The sequence below is a fragment of the Leuciscus leuciscus genome, assembly GCF_965113295.1.
Source record: "Leuciscus leuciscus genome assembly, chromosome: 12".
Taxonomy (NCBI): Eukaryota; Metazoa; Chordata; class Actinopteri; order Cypriniformes; family Leuciscidae; genus Leuciscus; species Leuciscus leuciscus.
In genome coordinates, this window is record NC_138736.1 from 30190998 (window position 1) to 30212154 (window position 21157).

A 21157-nucleotide genomic window follows, 5' to 3' on the forward strand; every position below is an offset into this window, starting at 1 on the left:
AGACATATAGACAGCCAGGATGGATGGATGGATGGGTGGATAGATGGATGGATGGATGGATGGATGGGTGGGTGGGTGGATGGATGGATGGATGGATGGATGGATGGGTGGGTGGGTGGATGGATGGATGGATGGATGGATGGATGGATGGATGGATGGATGGATGGATGGATGGATGGATGGATGGATGGATGGATGGATGGATGGATGGATGGATAGATAGATAGATAGATAGATAGATAGATAGATAGATAGATAGATAGATAGATAGATAGATAGATAGATAGATAGATAGATAGATAGATAGATAGATAGATAGGAATGAATCCCAGCACATCCCAGCTGCCAGGACCCATAACTTTCTAACTGTCTGTTCCACCATGATGTTGTTATGGACAAAACACTTCCACTCATGCAGGAAAACACATTGAGAAAATCCCAAGAGACATGAAGGATAAGCCATCACATCCAAGGTCGCTAAGCGCCACATGGCCGCTGCACTGTTTACCCTGCCCATCTACATTTATGTCTGAATCTGACACTAGGCATTATGAAGGCCCGAGCTTCAGGGGAAAGGAAAGAGAGAGCGAGAGAGACAGATAAAGAAGCAGTCAGACGAGATAAACAAATATCCATGTGACGAGGATAAAAGCTAACGTCAATAGACATTGAACGATGAGGAACAGGAAGGAAGATTCCTAGACACCCAGCATAAGCCTGACGGTCTCACGGAGAGAAGCAGCAGAAGATCTGCATTGCCAAGAACCAGATGGAGGAACAACTGGACCATGGACAATCTGGCTTGACAGATCTCACAGCCCAGAGAACATCTTTGAGATTTTATTCTACAGCTAAAAGGTAGTGAAGAAGTAGGAGAGAGGGAAGAAAAAGGGACAAATAATGGAATGCAAGCTGGAACTCTGACACACGGTGACGCTCACAGTGACTCTGATTAGGAGCGAAGTCCAAGAGGCTGACTCACCTCCAGTACTGAGCCAAAAACACACGGAGAGGGGGGAGGGAAAGGAGAGACAGAGACAAAGAGGATGAGAGAAAGACCAAGACACTGACTGAAGGGAGGAACACTATGCAATACGGTATCACAAAGAAAAACGGAGGACAAAAGGAGGTAGGCATAACGAGTTTAAAATGACACAGAGTTAGAAGACACATGAGAGAGACTCAGAAAGAGAACCGAGTCACAGAGAGAGAGAGCACAAACTTACAGACCATCACAATACTGAACATCCGGGTGAAGAAGGGAGGACAGTGAGGCACACAATGGGTGTTTACATACATTGGTGTTACATACATTACATACATATGTGGCCTAAACAATAAGATGCATTTACACTTGACTGGGAGGCATCTTTAAACCACTTCATGAGGTGGTCTGACTGAGTGACGTCTCAAATGTCTTGAAGGGCATTTCAATCTTTTCATGATCAAGTGCAAATACCTCTAAAGTGCAAAAGACTGAGAAATTTGAAGTGCAAAACCTAAAAAATTAAGTGAACACCGCTTTACAATCAGTTACAACGAAATGAACCGCAGCAATTACTATTTAGATGAGTCAGCTATAGTTATTAAAGTAGGACAAAGTCTGGTTTGAGAATAAAATTATATGAAAAATCTCATTTTTATGCTATGCAAGGCTACATAATGAATTTGAGCAAATAAATATCCAAAACAAATATCAGCATATAAACCTTGTAACTTTATATGCTCCTGGCAGTTTTGTTTATATATACATATATATATATATATATATATATATATATATATATATATATATATATATATATATATATATATATATATAGTATTTAAACACTGACATATATACACTGTCCCTTATGGTTACCAAGGCTGCATATTTTTTATTAGAAATACAAACCAAACAGTTATATTGTGAAATATTATTACAATTTAAAATAACTGTTTTTTCATTTGAAAATATATTTGAAAATGTAATTTATTCTTGTGATGCAAAGCTGGGTTTTATTTAGCATTATTACTCCAGTCTAAAGTGTCACATGATCCTTCAGAAATCATTCTAATATGCTGATTTGATGCTCAAGAAACATTTCTGATTATTATCAATGTTGAAAACAGTTGTGTAATTTTTTTCAGGATTCTTTCAATTTAACAGTTACTGTTATATATTTAACCTGAATATGCTATATAAATATATTACAGTCTAACTGATAGTCATATAGTAAAAAGGCGTTACACTTCAATTTAGTACCACATTTTTTGTGATTTATCTGTACGTTGTGATGCCAGTTGGGCATTTCTAACTTAAGCAAAAAAATGTTGTTACAAATTAAGTTAAAAGAGAGAAAGAACGAGAGAATATTTTATTCCGTTTCATTGCGATTTTTGAACCTTTCTTCACTTGGGATTTAAAACTCACCTCTAAATGATTGGTTTATGAAGTGACCTTCAACCTAATATTAATGGAAATCTTTCAAAGAAACAACTGCTTCTACTGTCTCAAATTTAATTGGAAGGAACAGCAGGTGAAACTGGATGTCAGTGGCTTAAAATAAGGAAAGTCTAGGGGCACCATTAGAATAAAACCTAAAAGTGTCCTAAGTATCAGTTCCCTTTATAGACAGCACTAGATAGGAAGTGATGGAAACACTTTAGAATAGCCTATACTGTTCCATCATTAATGAATAACTACACAGAAACAAAAGAGTAATGCAATATTAACACTAAGCTAATCAATACCTATTTTTTCATACCTCCCAGCAGATTAAGAAGTACTATATACATGTTTATAATTAATGTGAATAAAGCATAATATAGGTTATAATTAATTCTAAAGTGAAGATCATAACCCACTAGTAATGACTAAAGTATTACCAAATCCTTCAGAATCAATTACTAATTATTTGGATCAGTATTCTAAAGTGAAAAGCATGATAACTCCCTAGTAATTACTGAAGTCATTGTAAGCTTTTGAAGTTTTTGAAAGGTTTTGGATAGTAATTGCTTCTGATGGATTTGGTAACACTTGAGTCATTACTAGTGGGTTACCATCAGTGTTGTAAATAATTACTTAAGTCATTAATTACTGTAATTTAATTACTTTTCCATTGAAAAAGTAAAGTAAGGGATTACTCTTCATTTTTCTGTAATTTCATTACAGTTACTTCTGGTGTTATTGCATTAAATACTGTAGACTATAGAACAATTCTATATAAAACAATAGTGGATTTAACATCAAAATTGAATGTTTAATGTTAAAATTTATGTTTTTAATTTAACCTTCTCCCTTTAAATACTTTGGTCAGTTCACAAAAAAATTCTATTATTTATTTGAAAGAATTAAAAGAGCAGATCCTTGTAACTGGTTGAGGTTGATATGAGATTTAGATAGTAAATAGTAATAAGTAATGCATTACTTTTTAGAGAAAGTAATTAGTACAGTAATATACTGGTATGGGTAGTTGTTCTGAACAAGGCACATGACAGGAATAATCCAGGACACTTTAATTCAAAAATACTCAACACCTCAACATTGACAAGACAGGACAAGGACTGCAAGAACACAGGGCGTATAGATACTAGACAAATTAGGGCACGAATAAGCTAATTAATTGGACAACTTGTTTAATGAATCAAACAGACACAGACTAGGAAAACTAGGTCAACTGACACGGCACACAGGTAAAAACAGGACCGAACCGAAAACACAATGAAACAAAGTAGACAGAGAATACATGTTACATTATCCCAAAGGACGGGGAAGTGGAACAGAAGAAGACAAAAACAGTCCAGGGCAAACAAAACATTCCATGGGTGAGTGGAGGGTGGGAGGAGCCAGGGGGAGCCAGGTGCAGGAGGAGCCAAATGAAAGTCCAGTCTCCAGCCAGGATGATATCCCAGGGCGGAGTCGAGGGAGGGAGGAGCCATGGTAGAGACTTGGCTGACGACACCCTCTGGACGACCGATGGAGATGGAGACCCAGGCAGAGCTGAAAGGATGAAGAGCCCATGTAACATCACTGGCAGGTGCAGGAAGGTGCAGGAAGGCGTCTGACGAGGCTGAGTCAGTGAGACGAGGGAGCCCGGTGAAGCCGTCAGGACGATGGTTTCTGGTGGAGTCAAGGGAGGGAGGAGCCAAGGCGGAGCCGATAGGTCTACAGGCCACGAGTGATGGATTCGTAGGCTGGAAGTGGAGCCAGGGGAACCTCCTTACCGGGCAGAGCTGTAGAGATGAAGCTCCGAGTCAGGTCATCACAAAAAGGAGTTGGAGATGCAGAGGAGCTGAAGGGAACCAGCGGAGGTGGGGCTGAGGAAATGGCTGATTTGGGAAGAGGAGGTGGGCGAGGGAGGCTGGGAGGGATCACAGGGAGCACAGGCGACATGGGGCTGGGCGGAACCAGTGGAGAAACAGGAGACTCAGGGCTAGGCGGAACCAGAGTGGAAACAGGGGATACAGGACTGGGTGGAACCAGCGGAGAGAGAGGGGATACAGGACTGGGTGGAAGCAGCGGAGAAAGAGGGGATACAGGACTGGGTGGAAGCAGCGGAGAAAGAGGGGATACAGGACTGGGTGGAAGCAGCAGAGAAAGAGGGGATACAGGACTGGGTGGAAGCAGCGGAGAAAGAGGGGATACAGGACTGGGTGGAAGCAGCAGAGAAAGAGGGGATACAGGACTGGGTGGAAGCAGGGGAGAAACAGCAGACTCAGGGCTGGGCGGAACCAATGGAGAAACAGGAGACTCAGGGCTAGGCGGAACCAGAGTGGAAACAGGGGATACAGGACTGGGTGGAACCAGCGGAGAAAGAGGGGATACAGGACTGGGTGGAAGCAGTGGAGAAAGAGGGGATACAGGACTGGGTGGAACCAGTGGAGAAAGAGGGGATACAGGACTGGGTGGAAGCAGTGGAGAAAGAGGGGATACAGGACTGGGTGGAAGCAGCGGAGAAAGAGGGGATACAGGACTGGGTGGAAGCAGCGGAGAAATAGTAGACTCAGGGCTAGGCGGAACCAGTGGAGAAACAGGAGACTCAGGGCTAGGCGGAACCAGAGTGGAAACAGGGGATACAGGACTGGGTGGAACCAGCGGATAAAGAGGGGATACAGGAATGGGTGGAAGCAATGGAGAAAGAGGGGATACAGGACTGGGTAAAAGCAGCAGAGAAAGAGGGGATACAGGACTGGGTTGAAGCAGCAGAGAAACAGTAGACTCAGGGCTAGGCGGAACCAGTGGAGAAACAGGACACTCAGGGCTAGGCAGAACCAGTGGAGAAACAGGAGACTCAGGGCTAGGCGGAACCAGAGTGGAAACAGGGGATAAAGGAATGGGTGGAACCAGTGGAGAAAGAGGGGATACAGGACTGGGTGGAAGCAGCGGAGAGAGAGGGGATAAAGAACTGGGTGGAAGCAGCGGAGAAAGAGGGGATACAGGACTGGGTGGAAGCAGCAGAGAAACAGTAGACTCAGGGCTGGGCAGAACCAGCGGGGAAACAGGGGATTCAGGACATGATAGAAACAGAGGAGAAATAGGAGACTCAGGGCTGGGCGGGACCAGCAGGGGTGGAAGAAACAGGGGATTTACCTCCTCAAACACCTCCAAATTCCTTTCAGAGTCCAAATATTTTCCAGAGGCCATTTAATTCGCATCCACAGTGGCAGGGTTGTGAGTAGGGCTTCCCTCCATGCCCTCGGACTCAACAAGCACTCCCTCAGTGACGCGCGGTGTTTCCGGCTCACACACCTGGTCAGACTCTCCGTGAGGTCCAGGCTCACGTGGCAGGCCGATCACAGTCTATGGTGGGCTCTCACCAATCTCCCGTGCAGATAATAATCCAGGAGTCTTTAAAAGTCTTTAATTCAAATATACTCAAAAAACTCAGAAACAGATTTCACAACATTAACAAGACAGGACAAAGACTGCAAGAACACAGGGAGTATAAATGCTGGAACAAATGGGGAACTAATAAGCTATAATTAATTGGACAAGTGTAATGAATCAAACAGACTCAAGACTAGGAAAACTAGGCCAACTGAGAGGACACACGGGTAAAACAGGACAGAACCAAAAACTCAAGGAAACAAAGTAAAAACAGAGCATACATGTTACAATAACACTGTTGAAGATGTAATTAGTAGCTAGTAATTAATTAATTACATATTTAAGAGTAACCATCACTGGTTACCATGATGTTCACTTTAGAATACTGTTCCAAATGACTAGAAGGATGTGGTAACACTTGAGTCATATCTTCATATCATATCATACCTTATAAAAACTTCAAAAGCTTACAATGACTTCAGTCATTACTAGGTTATACTAGGAGTTATCATGCTTTTCACTTTAGAATACTGTTCCAAATAATTAGTAATATCTCATTACTCATTTGTTCCTGTGTAGTTATGCATTAATGACGGAACAGTATTCTGAAGTGTTACCAAAGTGATAAGAGGTATAAATTCACTATAAGACATTTAAGAACTTCCTGTCTGTCACTTCCTGTGCCTACCTCAATCACCCTCTTTCTCTGCCTCTCTCCCTTTACTCATCTGACTAATTATTTGAGGTCTCTCTCTCTCTCTCTCTCTCTCTCTCTCTCTCTCTCTCTCTCTCTGATTCCTCTTAAACCTTTCAATCATACTGAGCCAGTCACCTTGGACCGTGTCTGTCACCACACAAGCTGGATCATGCAATCACATGCAAACAGCACACACACACACACACACACACACACACACACACACACACTCACAAGCATTAGATTGACTGTGTGTGAAAGAGACAGAGAGAGACCATCTGTATGTCAGCTTGTCTGACCCTCTTTCAGAGCTTGAAATGAAATCAATACAAAGAGGTATCCCTGAGTAACGCAATAGCTCAGAACAGAACAAACACGTACAGAGAGCGAACCAGTGCAAACATCGACATAAGTGCCAAGAACTGAGCCATCCACCTGATGCCCTCCTAAACACACCCACACAATGTTTCTCACCCACAGTCCTGTGACAAACAAATACATGCAACATTTTACCAATATATATGTACATTTATTAATTTAGCAGACGCTTTTATCCAAAGCGACTTCGACAAACACAAGCATAAAAGAGTCAACAATATAAGATGTGTCACAAATTTCAATAGTAAACCAGAACACTACAAAGTCAGTAGACAGGGACAGAAAAAAAGAGAGAAATTTTTTTTTTTTTTTTTTTTTTACAGAACTATTTTATTACAGAGAAGTGTGTGATTTCACTTTCAAGCTTGCCAACACACACTTCTCAACTTGCCTTTTTTATACCCACCCCTGGCCCTGAGACACCTATTTGGGACGGAACTACTTGGGTCAGATCATTCATCATTCGGCTACAAGTTACAACAACAATACTTTTACACTGCTCTGGAATACTTTTATATTATATATAAATAAAATATTTTTGTATAGTAACGGCAACTAATTCTGACTGCTAACTGTATATTTGATGGCATATGTAAGCAATAAGGTATGAGAGAGGCTGTGCGGTATTGTAAATAAGTCATGGCTGAAGGGCGTTGTTAGGCATGACCAGAGACTGTAAAAAAGACGCGAAGCCTTGAGTAAGTTACCTTATTGTTTTTATAAAACGGTTAACGTTACCACACAATACAAATATTAAAGGCAAAAAAAATATGTATCAATGCAACTTTCATAAGGTAAAATCACTAAAAGCCTTCCTTCCGCTGGAAAAAAAAAATAGTCCCTGACCGTGAACAGCAACAGAAGTTACATTATTTCGCCATTAGATGGCAACAAAGAATGTCTTTATGAGTGAGTCAGTCAGTAGAGAAATACATTTATATTGAAAGGACTGAAACTTCTTGTGAACACGGTGAAGCTAGACGCAATATTAAACCCCTTAAGTTAACTGTTAAAAGGACAATATGTCACAGCGTTCAGACTGATTTTTTATTACGAATATAGGCTGACCTGAAGGAAAATGCTATATCTAGGCTAAATGCAGGTACACTCACTTACTCGATCTCTCACAATCTACTGTTGTGTAGTGATACATAGAACCATTAAGTGAAGCGGTCATAGCCGTGTTTTATCGTGAATCAGAACCAAGGACTGGAACTAACCGTTTCATAAAAGTAAATATAACATAATATCATGATGTTTGTTTTATGGAATATAAAGAAAAACATAGGTAATCTATAAAAGGACCATCACCATGAAAGAGTTTTATACATTCAAGTCTATAAAAACTATAAAAGAATTATCTTAATTAAAAAAATTAAGTCTTATCCCTTACCTGTCATAAAAATTTGAAAATGTATACTATCTTAATCCATGATAATATGTTCATGCTTAGTACTGACCCTCACTGCTCAAGTACAGAAGCGTATAATTATAGCAAATTCCCAGTGAATATGTTTGACAGCCTATCTAACATAACTTTAATGAGGAAAACCTGTGAAGTGTTATTTCATGCTTGTTTACCGAAAGGTGCAAGAGGACATTTCTAGTTTAATACTTTGATTAGTATTGCAATTGCCCTTTACAGTCTGTCACCAGATTCAGGTATTTCGGTAGTGCCCTTTAAAGGCTGTGCTTGATTCATTACACAATATTGTAAGAGGAACAATAGCTGTGTAAGTGCTTCTACACAGGACTCCAATTAAAAAAAATCCAAACCTGACAAAAAGGTTTGCAAATAATATATGCAATGCATTTTACTGTTAGCACTGAATCTCTAAAGGATTTGTGATGATCATTGTAGACTAAGAATGTTTCTATTTCTGGCTGTAGCAACAATTTGCTTTGTGAGCTCATGAAGTCAAGAATAACAAAAAAAATCGATAACAGGGCCTTGGTTGAGCCATTAAAAGTGTCAGTGCAACATGTCGACAGCACATACATTTCCTCAGTTTACATGAAAAGTGTTTGCCTCACTCAAAATAAGGGGGTGAACAACCACAGGCCCATATCAGGCACTTGACCCATATTATTTAGCATGCATCTTGTCCTCTCTCCTCTCCTTTTCGGTCACTGTAAAGTAGACACTATTTATAGCCAAACACACTAAATATGCCATCCACGCTCCTCCCCAGAGCACATAACAGATATCCAGCTAAATTCAGTGCCATAACTTGAAGATGCAAGAATTTTTAGTCTAAAAAATAAGCATTTCTATAAGAGGTGATTAAATTTAGCTCTCTCAGGAGGATATAAATACGGGCTTCCCTAATTACCCAATATGTCCCGCTCTGACACTTTCTACAATAGCTTTTTATGTGAAAGAAACCTAGACTCTGTGTTCCTGTGACATCACAGCTCAATGACAATCAAAGGTCAAATACAGCGGCATTTCTTTTTTTATCACTTCATCAGCTGCCTGTGTTTGTTTTGATACTGCGCCCTCGTCTTAATGGGCGTACAACATCATAAAACACGTTTAAGAGGAACAATTCTGTGTCCTCTCTCTGTTTGCCTGCCTGCCGTTTCATGGTTACAGCAGAATATTAATCGCACCAAAACACCTGCAATTTGTCATCGACGACTGTGTTAAAGCGTACCCATTTGGCGGGAACAGGTGCCCATTGACTTTGCAGAATTTGACCTACATGTGAGGCGCATCCAGCTCCACGTCACACCTGAGCGCTTTTTGCTCGTGAGCGCGTGGACCCTGCACCTCTGATCCTGAAAAACACCCTCTTCAGTTAACCTCTTTGAGCAACGCACGAGCGTACGCGCTCAAACCTGTGAACTGCTGCTATTTTCACACAAACAGCTCCTGACGTGACCTTAGCACGGTGTCAAATGTGGCGAGTCTTTGAGACCGTACGTTCTGGATATGCATCGAATGCAACCATTCGCTCCAAAAATTCCACTTCAGATCTTTAAAACCGCCGGGTGAACGGCACCTACCGCATGCAGGCGGACACATACGGATATCAATTCCAGACGCACTAACGGCTCTCAAAAGCAGACATCCCGGCTTCCCACGAGCAGTGTGCCGAATCACTGTCAAAGCCTGGAGGACAAATGGCCTTTAACCAAAAGGTTTCCATAGAAACACACACGTTTTCTCCGAGAAGGGGGATGCTTGCGAGTGGAGCGTTGCCTATCACTCCTCTACCCCTGGCTGGTCTCCTTTCAACCTGGAAAAGAAAGGCTAGCAAAACGGAGAGGGTCTTACTGATGGTGCGGGATCCGATACAGCCCATGGTGTCTCAGCGAGGGCCGGTTTGTGAACAAGGAACGAGAGCCACCCTCTCAGCAGACATTCTCTCCTTCTCTCTCTCACTCCTCTTCTTCTCCACGTCTCTGACTCTCCCCTCCTGTCTCTGTAAGGCTGTATGCGAGAGCGAGTGTGTGTGTGTGTGCCTCCAACACGCTCTCGCCGTCATCCACCCTCCCTCCCTCCCTCCCTCCCTCCTTGGCTCACTGCAACCCCCTCAATACTCTCTGGTGAGACGAGATATCAGAGTTAGTCAGTCACTAAGTCAGTGTGTCTGTGAAACAGGAGAGATTGCTGTGAAATCTCTCGCCGGCCACTTATGTTCCCTTAAATCCCTTTGTAATCAATACAAATGTTTGAAGTATCAAACAGCTGACAGTGACATTGAGAAATGTCAATGACAACAAGAGGAAAGAGTGCTGATCAGAAGTTACATGCAATTCCCTGGACTTCCAGGACTGAGAGGATCAATATCTTGGCTAATCGTGCGGGGCATCTCTTTTCTTTGGTGTTCTCTCCATTATCGTTTGACAATGCGGTGCATCTGTCTCCCCACCCAACTCTTGCCGCCCCTCCCTTGCTCCATTTTTTCCTGTTGCGCTTGCACTCTCCAAAAGCATACACAACCATCTATTTATACCTCAGACTCCCTCTTTGCGTCCTTTCTCACACTCAAATTGAAGAGTTTCGTACATCTATGTAAAAACGGTTCATCATGATTGCTTGTCATGTCCAGTGTGTCCGTAGAGATCCGTAACCTTGAATATACCCACACACAGACACACACGCTGTCCAGACTGTACATGCGCACTCTCCCTGCCTCAAGCAAGCAAGGTTCCTTCCTTTTCCTTATTTTTTTCTAAAACTAATTCTGTCACTGCATTCAGCCAGCATTGCCGGAAGAAGAAGCTTTGAAGAGGAATGGAGAGGGCTAACCCACGAGGTGTGCTTTGACTCATATTAAAGAGCATGAGGCTGTGCAGCTTGAATTAGTATTCAGGAGGAGAGAGAGAGAGGGAGCAAGAGTGATGAGGAGAGGAAAGAAGGGATGACAGGGATGGGAAGAGTAAAAGAACGGATGAAATATGTGTGCGTGTGGTAATATTACAGGGAGCTGTCCAGACAGATGCCGAGGTTGACTGCTTTTCGCTTCACAAATGTGTTCTGAAATGTACTACAATTATCTAAGCATTTCGTTTTTCACTTGGTGTTATCATGTTTTAAATTAAATCCACAATATAAGATAAACTTTTAATTGAGGGCATTTTGTTTATCCTCATAAACTTACACTTTAAAACACAGACACCATTTTTTTCTGTATGGGGACAGAGCAGAGTAAGCCGACTTTTTTGCCACGTGACCATATATTTATTTACATTTAGTTATTTGGAAACTTTTATTCAGCAAGAATGCAATAAATTGATCAAAAGTGCCAGTAAAGACATATACATTGTTACATATATTTCTGTTTCATATGAATGCTGTTCTTTTGAACCTTCAGGTTCATTAAAGAATCCTGAAAAGCAGCACTGTTTTCAACATTGATAATTATAATAAGTGTTTCTTGAGCATCAAATCAGCACATTAGAATGATTTTTGAAGGATCATGTGACACTGATAGTGTAAAGGCCCAGGTATATTTCATGTTCCGCTCCGTCAAAGTATACTCCTTTGGCCATGAACGTGAAAAGACACGTTTGCTATCTATTTTTCAAGCACTCAAGTCACTCGCTTATACGCTGTTGTACACGCACCGTCCTCGTGGACACAAAGGCTGCGTCCATAATTGCATAAGGTGCTTCTCAATACTCGAATTAATGCTTCCTCATTTCCTCGCTCTTCCGTCCTCCAGCCCGTGACTCGGAAACCGATTGAATTCAGCCATCTTGAAGGACATCTCAATTCTCTAATTGGACTTGCGGGAAAGAGGTGTGAGGAAGCTTTCTAAAGAAGTCATGAGCGAGGATATACAGGTGTATCCTTCCCTCGCATCCTAAGGGGGTGGAGATAAGACGTGAGCATAAATAAGAAATGAGAAGAACCCATACTCTCTTGAGCAGATACTCATTTTGAGTAATTACTTATTCTGGGGACACCAGAGTCAGTTGCGTCGCTTCACCGCCATTCGCAAATCCTCTCCCGTGGCCTCATGCGATAGTAAAGTGTCCATCGGATGCGCAGAATCTCGCTGGAAGTAGTAGGTCATCTGGGTACTTTTTGCCAACTCTTTTATGAGTACTGTTAATTTGGGCATACTTCTTTTGTAACACGTTTTTTTGCCTACTATATTATAGGGAAGTATGCGATTTTACAGATAGTGTTTTGCGGACATCCGCAGACCCTCCTGATAATGAAAATTACGTCACACAGTCAGTGCTTGGACAAAATTGGCTATACTTAGGACTTAATTGCTGCTGAAAATGTCACTTTGCCAACACAGTGTCACGGTCAGTGGCTATAATGAAGCTCACGACGAAGGAGATACTCAAAATAAATATTTAATCCAAGAATCAAAATAATAACCAGGAGAATAACTCAGAGGAAACACAACCACAAACACACTGACCAGGAACAGGCTGGAACTGAGGGCTTCAATGCACAGGCAAACAAAGAGCTAACGAGATAATTAACATAATACTCAAATCAATCAGAAACCATAGTGACAAACAGGCAGGGAACAGAGGAGAACTGAACTAATTAACTGGAATGACTAAATAACTGGAAAGCTAACCTAGAAACACAGACATGACACAAAAACAAACCCAAAACGTGACACAGAAATATATATATTTTTTTTTTACATGTAAAAAGAGAAAGAAGGCTTTACCTCTACCTCATTACCGCAAAAAGCTTACCCCTCTCTCTTCCTAAATAGTACGATTTTTTTCTTGTATCAAAAATTGTAGTCAACTCTACAATTATTTTGCAACAAACCTTGTTAGCAAGTTGATTTAAGTCAAAACACCATTGATAGCACATCAACATACCAACAGCTCCCTAAATTCAGAAGCCCAAAGTGTCGACACGTCGTACTATATAAATGACTCTACACGAATCAATGTCTCAACTTTCCCTAACTCAAAAAAGGAGGCGTATACCTGACACTGAGGGAGATAAATAGAGAGGAAGAGGGAGGGAGAAGGCTCATCCAGACATCACAAAACCAACATTGGGACACCATATCATCATTTATTTATGCGCCCAACAGCTTGCCTGAAGTTACAGGAGGCTCTCTCAAAGGGTGAGTCATCCTTTTCTCATTCTCCCTCCCTCATTCTCCCTCCCTTTCTCCACCCTATCTCTCATTTTCAAAGCAGTGACTGTCAAATTCACTTTGAGGCTGGGACTTACTATGTCTTTCTTGCCTATTTTATGTGTGTTTGTGTATCAAATCATCTTAACTGTATATGCACCATATAAATTTAAGGTTGCATGCTGTCAACTTAACATTGTTGTTCCATGCTTTTAGGCTACAATACATGCTTGCCACATACTGTCATGTTAATTGCATAACTATAAATAACACTGAACATGTACTGACCTCTCAATGTTCTATAGAAGGCATGATGATGGGGGAAAATGCTCTGAACAATCCCCATAGCAAACTGCAGAACAGCCGCTGCAAATCCGATTTCGTCCCTTTACATTTGCAGTGTGAGTACATCTGCCCTGTGCTGTGCTGAAAGAGTTATAATTCAGACAGAGGGCCAGGCTCCGGCCCGGATCTACTGCCCTTGGCCACGATCAATAACTCCATGTTAGACCAAAGTAATTCAGCAGGGTTTTATTCACTCTGAACATTTCTTTGACCCACGGAGAATGTGAATCACCCAGAGATCGCAGCCCCGTCACTTTGTACCTGTGCAAGGGCTCTATAGTTTACTTGATCTACAAATGTGTTTGCTTCAAAGGGTTAGTTTGTCTAAAGTGTTTGTTTATCTATCTATCTATCTATCTATCTATCTATCTATCTATCTATCTATCTATCTATCTATCTATCTATCTATCTATCTCAACCCAAGCATGCATGTTTAGCCTGGTTAAAACCAGACCATTCAGTAGTCTCAACTGAGTTATGGTCTGGCAAAGCTTCATTAATAACTCATTTCCAAAGGGGCGTCACCAACGGACGTCGCTCAAATGCCTCTGGGCGCAATTGGATAGACCTAAAACCAATCAGAGCGATCGTCATCGTGTAAAGCCATATGCTGCGTCCCAATTCGCCTAAGTTACACTACGCCATAAAAGTATGTACTCTTTTTGTGAAGAAAGGGTATTTACTTTTGAATGTGTAGCAAAAAAAGTAGGCAAGCTTTGGGACATACTACTTCGTCATCTTTATCGGACGGATCTGTCGCGTGCATCCTGTCACGTAAACTGCCCTGTCAATCATCTTGTCACAGTTAAAATCCTCTATTAAATCTAATTTAATTTCCTACCGTTTCGGAGAGAAATGTAGTAGCACGTTCATCTGCCAGTGGGTCTTTCATGGAGACTGTCCTCATGTGTTTGCAATTTGAATATAATAATGCATTTAAAAGTTGAAGCGCTTCACCAACGGACGTCGCTCAAATGCCTCTGGGCACAATTGGATAGACCTAAAACCAATCAGAGCGATCGTCATTGTGTAAAGCCCGCCCCAACGTTTCTGATTGGTGCCGCGATTTCGACGGATTAGAAATCGGCTTTAATGAGCTCTTTGCCAGACTACTTGCAGAGCAAATCTAAATTTGCCGGAAGTTGTCTGGGTTTTCCCAGGCTAATGCATGTTAGCATATGGGCTTAGTTATAATATAATACACTCACTGGCCTCTTTATTAGGTACCCCTTTTTGCCCACTTTTGCCTTCAGAATTGGCTTAACTCTTCGTGGCAAAGATTCAACAAGGTGTTGGAAACATTCCTTAGAGATTTTGGCCCATATTGACATGATAGCATCAATCAGTTGTTGCAGATTTGTCGTCTGCTCATTCATGATGCGAATCTCCTGTTCCTCCGCATTCCAAAGGTGCTCTATTGGTTTGAGATCTGGTGACTGTTGAGGCCATTTGTGTAGTGAACTCATTGTCATGTTAAAAAAAAACAGTTTGAGATGATTTGAGCTTTGTGACATAGCACGTTATCCTGCTGGAAGTAGCCATCAGAAGATGGGTACACTGTGGTCATAAAGGGATGGACACGGTCAGCAATAATACTCAGGTTTAAAAGATGCTCAAGAGGCCCAAAGTGTGCTAAGAAAAAATCCCCCACACCACCAGCAGCCTGAACCGTTGATACAAGGCAGGATGGATCCATGCTTTTATGTTGTTTACGCCAAATTCTGACCCTACCATTTGAACATCACAAGAGAAATCGAGACTTTTCAGACCAGGTAACATTTTTCCAATCTTCTTGTCCAATTTTGGTGAGTCTGTGCAAATTGCAGCCTCAGTTTGCAGTTCTTAGCTGACAGGAGTGGCACCCGGTGTGGTCTTCTGCTGCTGTAGCACATCTGCTTCAACGTTCGACGTATTGCGCATTTAGAGATGCTCTTCTGTAGATCTCGGTTGTAACGACGGTTATTGAGTTACTGTTGCCTTTCTATCAGCTCGAACCAGTCTGGTCGTTCTCCTCTGACCTCTGGCATCAACCAGGCATTTTTGCCAACAGATATACCGCTCACTGGAGATTTTCTCTTTTTCAGAATTGTCTCTAGAGATGGTTGAAAATGTGTGAAAATCCCAGTAGATCAGCAGTTTCTGAAATACTCAGACCAGCCCATCTGGCACCAACAACTGTGCCGCGTTCAAAGACTTAAATCACCTTCCTTCTCCATTCTGATGCTCAGTTTGACTTCTGCAGATCGTCTTGACCATTTCTACATGCTTAAATGCATTGAGTTGCGTTAACGAGCAATTACACAGGTGTACCTAGTAAATAGGCTGGTGGTGAGTGTAATATAATATAAAATAATAAACAATGTGAGTAAAATGGCTGAATATGTGAACAAATTTTAAACATCAGTTTAAAAAGTATTATTTTAAAATATCTGACCAACTAATGTTATTTCTACTTGAGCTGTTTGGAATACTTGTACATATAAATACATAGCAGCACATTTCACAATTCGACTTATAGATTTGCCAACTCAAGAGGGAAAAAACATTCACAATATAAAGTATTTCGCGTAACCAATGTTTCGTGTCCCCTGATAGTCTCAAGAAGTAATAACGGTGGAAATCAAGTCACTCAAATAATATGATGGCATGCTACCCTAAATGAGTGCCAGGGGCATTGCGATTATTACTCTGTCTAGGAAAGAGTGCTTGTCTTCTCCCTTCTTAATTTGCTCAAGGGAGCATAAATGCTTATTAGCATTGCCACTGTAATTTCTCCTTGAGGGAGACCACTGACAACACCCGCTAAACAGAGTCTTCCCTTAATATGATACGTGGGTGTTAGCAAGGCAAAATTATACCAGTCACAGCTAGAGGAAACTTTGTGCTTTATCTGAAACTCAGCTGCTTTATCTGAACCGACATTTCTTCTGCGCCTGGTTAGGTTGAAAAAAAAAAGTGCTTTTAAAAATGGAAAGTGCTTTAAGAAAAGAAAAAGCCAAAAGAAATCAGCATTTAAATAACGGCTTTTAAATTGTACTTTGCAAGTGATAATCTCGCTAGATCTTAATTACGGTTCATCTACTGCTATTTAAAAAAATAATGATTCAGCAGCACAGCTGATTCACTGTGGCATGCTTACCAGACAAAGTCTTAAATATATATGCGAATACAAGGCCAAGCAATTTTTAAATAAAGAGGAAGCCTGTTTAGACATGCATCTCAGTTGGAAAAGCAGCAGAAATTATGTTCTTTTGGCAGTCCTGTGAGGTGACATATTGTGCCAGCCCTTGCTTAAATGAGATTGAGTATCCTCTCCATACCACACAACACAATCTCAAATCTTAACTGCTGTACTGTAGTCTTGCTGTCAGCTTCACTTCGGTTATGTGTTTATTAGGATAATGACTGGGAGAGTCTGGCTATATAAGCACACTCCCTGGAGCTCAATCTCCAGGTTCTCTTGCTAAACAGTTCGTAGACTATTGACTATTGCCCTCTTCTGGTGAAAACTACACACTACATGTCAGGAAAAGCTATTATAAGGCCAATAGAGACTAGATTAATGCTGGTACGGTCATGAACAACACTAAAACAATCTGGCCCTATGGGGCAATACAATATGATACTATTTAACTATATATTGCAGTATTGCAGTTGGGAAATATGCTCCCCTTAACAACAATGTGGAATTACTTTTAAATTGTAACATGTTTAGATAAGACATATGAGCTTGATGTGCATGATTATGATGCATCAGCCAATGTGTTATTAAGGGAAATAAATAGAAAATTTTGCAAATTTAATTCTCTTTTTTTTTTCTTTTTTTTTTGATGGCCCCTAGCCTGAATAATTGAATAATGACAGAAAAAGCGGCAGTAAAAGAGATTCATCTGAAAGGTAAATGTATTCTTATGGGCAGGTATAAAAATATAATTATTTAATTGCCCATATTTTAGTTGAAGATATATCATAATAGCAACACTATTCATTTAAACTGGCTGATTTTACTCAACTAGCCTATAGATTTTAATGAATAGCAAATTAATGTACATGATCTAACTCATGCAATTGTTGAATAATAATAATAACCCCACTCGGTGCCTTCAATTCGGGGTCGGGACATTCTTATTAGTGTCTAATTTTTCACTTTAAAAAATAAATATAAATATAAAAAATAATATATATATATATATACACACATACATATAAACAAAAAGACACAAAAACCTTTAATATTCAATATAATATAATGTAATAGACCCTTGGAAAAGTAAAATAAGGGATTACTTGTAATTTTTCTGTAATTTAATTACAGTTACTTTTGATGTAATTGCATTAAATACTATAGAACAATTCTATATAAAACAACATCTCATGTTAAAATTTGTATGTTTTTAATGTAACCTTATAACTTTAAGTAGGAAGAAGAAGAATTTAAATAGTAATTTATGCAATTTTATATTATTTATTTGGACGTAGTAAAAGAGCATTTTCATGTCTATCCTTGTATTGTTCAACTGGTCGAGGTTGATATGTGATTTAGAAAGTAATTAGTACCGTAATCTAATTACACTGTTGAAGATGTAATAGAAATGAATTACAACCCCATTTTTAGAAAAGTTGGGGCATGTTGTAAAATGCAATAAAAACTAAATTTGGTCATTTTATTTTTAGAATATAAACAAATTTGTATATTTAATGGCTGCAACACACTCCAAAAAAGTTGGGACAGAGGCTAAATAAAAGTGAAAAGAGTATAAATCCAAGTTAAACAGTTTTAAAACAGTCCACAATTATAGCAGGTGAATTAGTAATAGGTGAGGATATTGTGATTGGGTATAAACGGAAGATCCACCAAAGTCTTGGTCTTTGCGAGCAAAGATGGGTCATTTTCCAAATTTCATGAGAGAATTGTTAAACGATATAAAAATCACATTTCTCAATGCAAGATTGCAAAGAATTTAGGTATTTCACCATCTACAGTACCATATTGTGAAAAGATTCAGAGAATCCAGAGAAATCTCAGTCTGTGTAGGGCAAGGAGACCTCTATTGAGTGTGCGTGACCTTCGAGCCCTCAGATGGTATTACATGAGAAACGTGTGCTGTGGTCAGGTGAGTCCACATTTCAACTTTTATTTGGGAAGAACAGACATCAAGTTCTCAGTCCCAAAGACGAAAGGGACCATCCAGAATTTCATCAGCGACAGGTGCAAAAGCAAACATCTGTCATGGTATGTGGGTGCATAAGTGCAAACAGTATGGGTGACTTGCATTTGTGTGAAGGCGTATATCAGGATTCAGGACTGTACTGAGACATAATTGACATCAAGATGATCTCTTTCCTGGGAAGCAAGACAATTGCAGGCCTCGTTCTGCACGTGCTACAACAGAGTGGTTTCGTAGACATTCTACACCGGATTGGATGTGCTTGAATTACACATATGATGTTTGTCAATTTAAAAGATAATTATGAAAGTCAAGAAAGTTGCAGTTTGTCATAAAACAGAAGAGTAACATTTAGTTTTATGTGAAAATCGCTCAATGAACTTCATCTCTCGTCTCTTACTATGTACGTATGTGTGCAGTCTGGTACAAAACACTCAGGCATGACGGCGTAACGTTACGATTTTAACTTAAGTCTTATAACGTAAGACTATAGAAAAAATGACAGACGTTAGCTTCAGTAAAGTTAGCTTCATTCATTGAGAGAAAAGGTATGACGTCACATGTGCGCCTTTTGGGTTTGTAGTCTTTGTAATTACGTATTTTCACAGTCTTATACCTCAACAGTTTTACATCAAACTGCGACTTTCTTGACTTTAAAATGTATCTTTTAAAATGACAAACATCATATGTGTAATTCAGGGCACAATTCAAACGAGATCAAAATATTTGTTGTCTCTCGCCATTGACTACCATACAATATTTTTCCAAAATAAGGTCCCATGGTGGTCAACCGGAAGGGGAGGGACTTAGGCTCTCTATTAGATGAGATTGGGCAAAAATTCCACTTGCAAAACTGCAACAATTAGTATCCTCAATTCCCAAATGATTAACAGGTGTAATTAAAAGAAAAGGTGATGTGGCACAGTGGTGAGTCTCACGTAGCCAGACCTTCAGACTGACGGCAGAAGTTCTGGACTCCATCGCAGCTTTCATTGGCCAAGGACCGCCCAGAGGCCGTCTGATTGACATGTAAAGCAACCAGTCACATTTTGTCATTCACACAATCATTCATTTTGTTCCGCGACATTAGGGGTGTGAAAATGTAACGTTGATGTCTCTACAGTAACAGACCAGCGGCCGGTTGCAAAAACATAGCCATAATGTTAAGACAGTGTCTTAAGTTCTAGTATGACCTACTAGCAGTTAGTCAGGGGCAGTCAGTCTTAGTTTTCGTTATCAAAGTAGGCTTATCTACGTTTTTATGTAACTGATTTAAAAAAGCTATGAACCATCTTAAAGAAAATAAATTGATGTCTAACTTGTAAGACTAGTCTTAGAGGTTTATGCAACTGGCCCCAGTGTGTCAAAACTCTTGACATATTTTAAAGAGACTATGGCACAAACTTTAAATAGCCTACTTCACATAGTTTTGAAAATCCAGTGTTTAGTTGATCCTGATAAGCGCTCATTATCACAGTTGTAAACACTACGGCTTTCTTCTTCCATGAGGGGGTTTGGCGTCACGGCATCTTTGTTTCCAGGCGGACTGTTAAAAAACGTGACACGCACACGTCTCCCGGAAATCCTGTAGAATTCAACCAATCAGATGATGACTTTGAAACTCCTGAAGTTTTTCCAATTTTGTGTGCTATATATGCATCAGACGTTTAGCCAACGATCCATGGGCGTGACATCGGAAGCTGAGACTACACAGTGGTTAACATGCCTCTGTTCCAACTTTTTTTTGGAGTGTGTTGCAGCCATCAAAATCAAAATTTGTTCATATTTACTAAATAAAAATTTTGTTGGTCAGTGAAACCATTAGAAATCTTCTGTTTGTACTTTTGTCAGTTAGCCTAAATAAAGGTTAAAGAGATAGACAAATTTCAGATTTTATTGCATTGTACAAAATGTCCCACCTTTTCCGGAAATGGGGTTGTACATTTTTTTTAATTCAACTTACCCAACACTGCCTCTGACTGAATCTCACAAATGTTGATATTCAGATGAAATAGAGCATAGCCTTTCATCAAATGGGTTGAGACCATTTGTGGTTATAAAATAAGGTAGGCCTACTATCTCATACCCTCAAAAAAATTCTAAATGAGGTCTCACGCACAATGTTATTTATTTCTAGTATCTTTTCGATTTTGCTATTTACCATAAAACATAGGCTATCTCT

At 40.2% G+C, this 21157-nt stretch overlaps 1 protein-coding gene across 5 annotated transcripts in view; it reads right to left on the reverse strand.

The window, feature by feature from the left end:
- fam131ba (family with sequence similarity 131 member Ba) overlaps positions 1-10342 on the reverse strand; it is a 35079-nt gene extending 24737 nt beyond the window's left edge. For 4 of the 5 annotated variants that reach the window (XM_082185750.1, XM_082185749.1, XM_082185748.1 and 1 more), the window contains exon 1: positions 10168-10342. In XM_082185750.1, coding sequence (XP_082041876.1) covers positions 10168-10195 — 28 coding nt within the window. In that variant the 5' untranslated portion in view covers positions 10196-10342. The remainder of the gene's footprint in view (positions 1-10167) is intronic. The other variant, XM_082185751.1, reaches the window with a different exon arrangement.
- Between the last annotated feature and the right edge of the window lie 10815 nt (positions 10343-21157).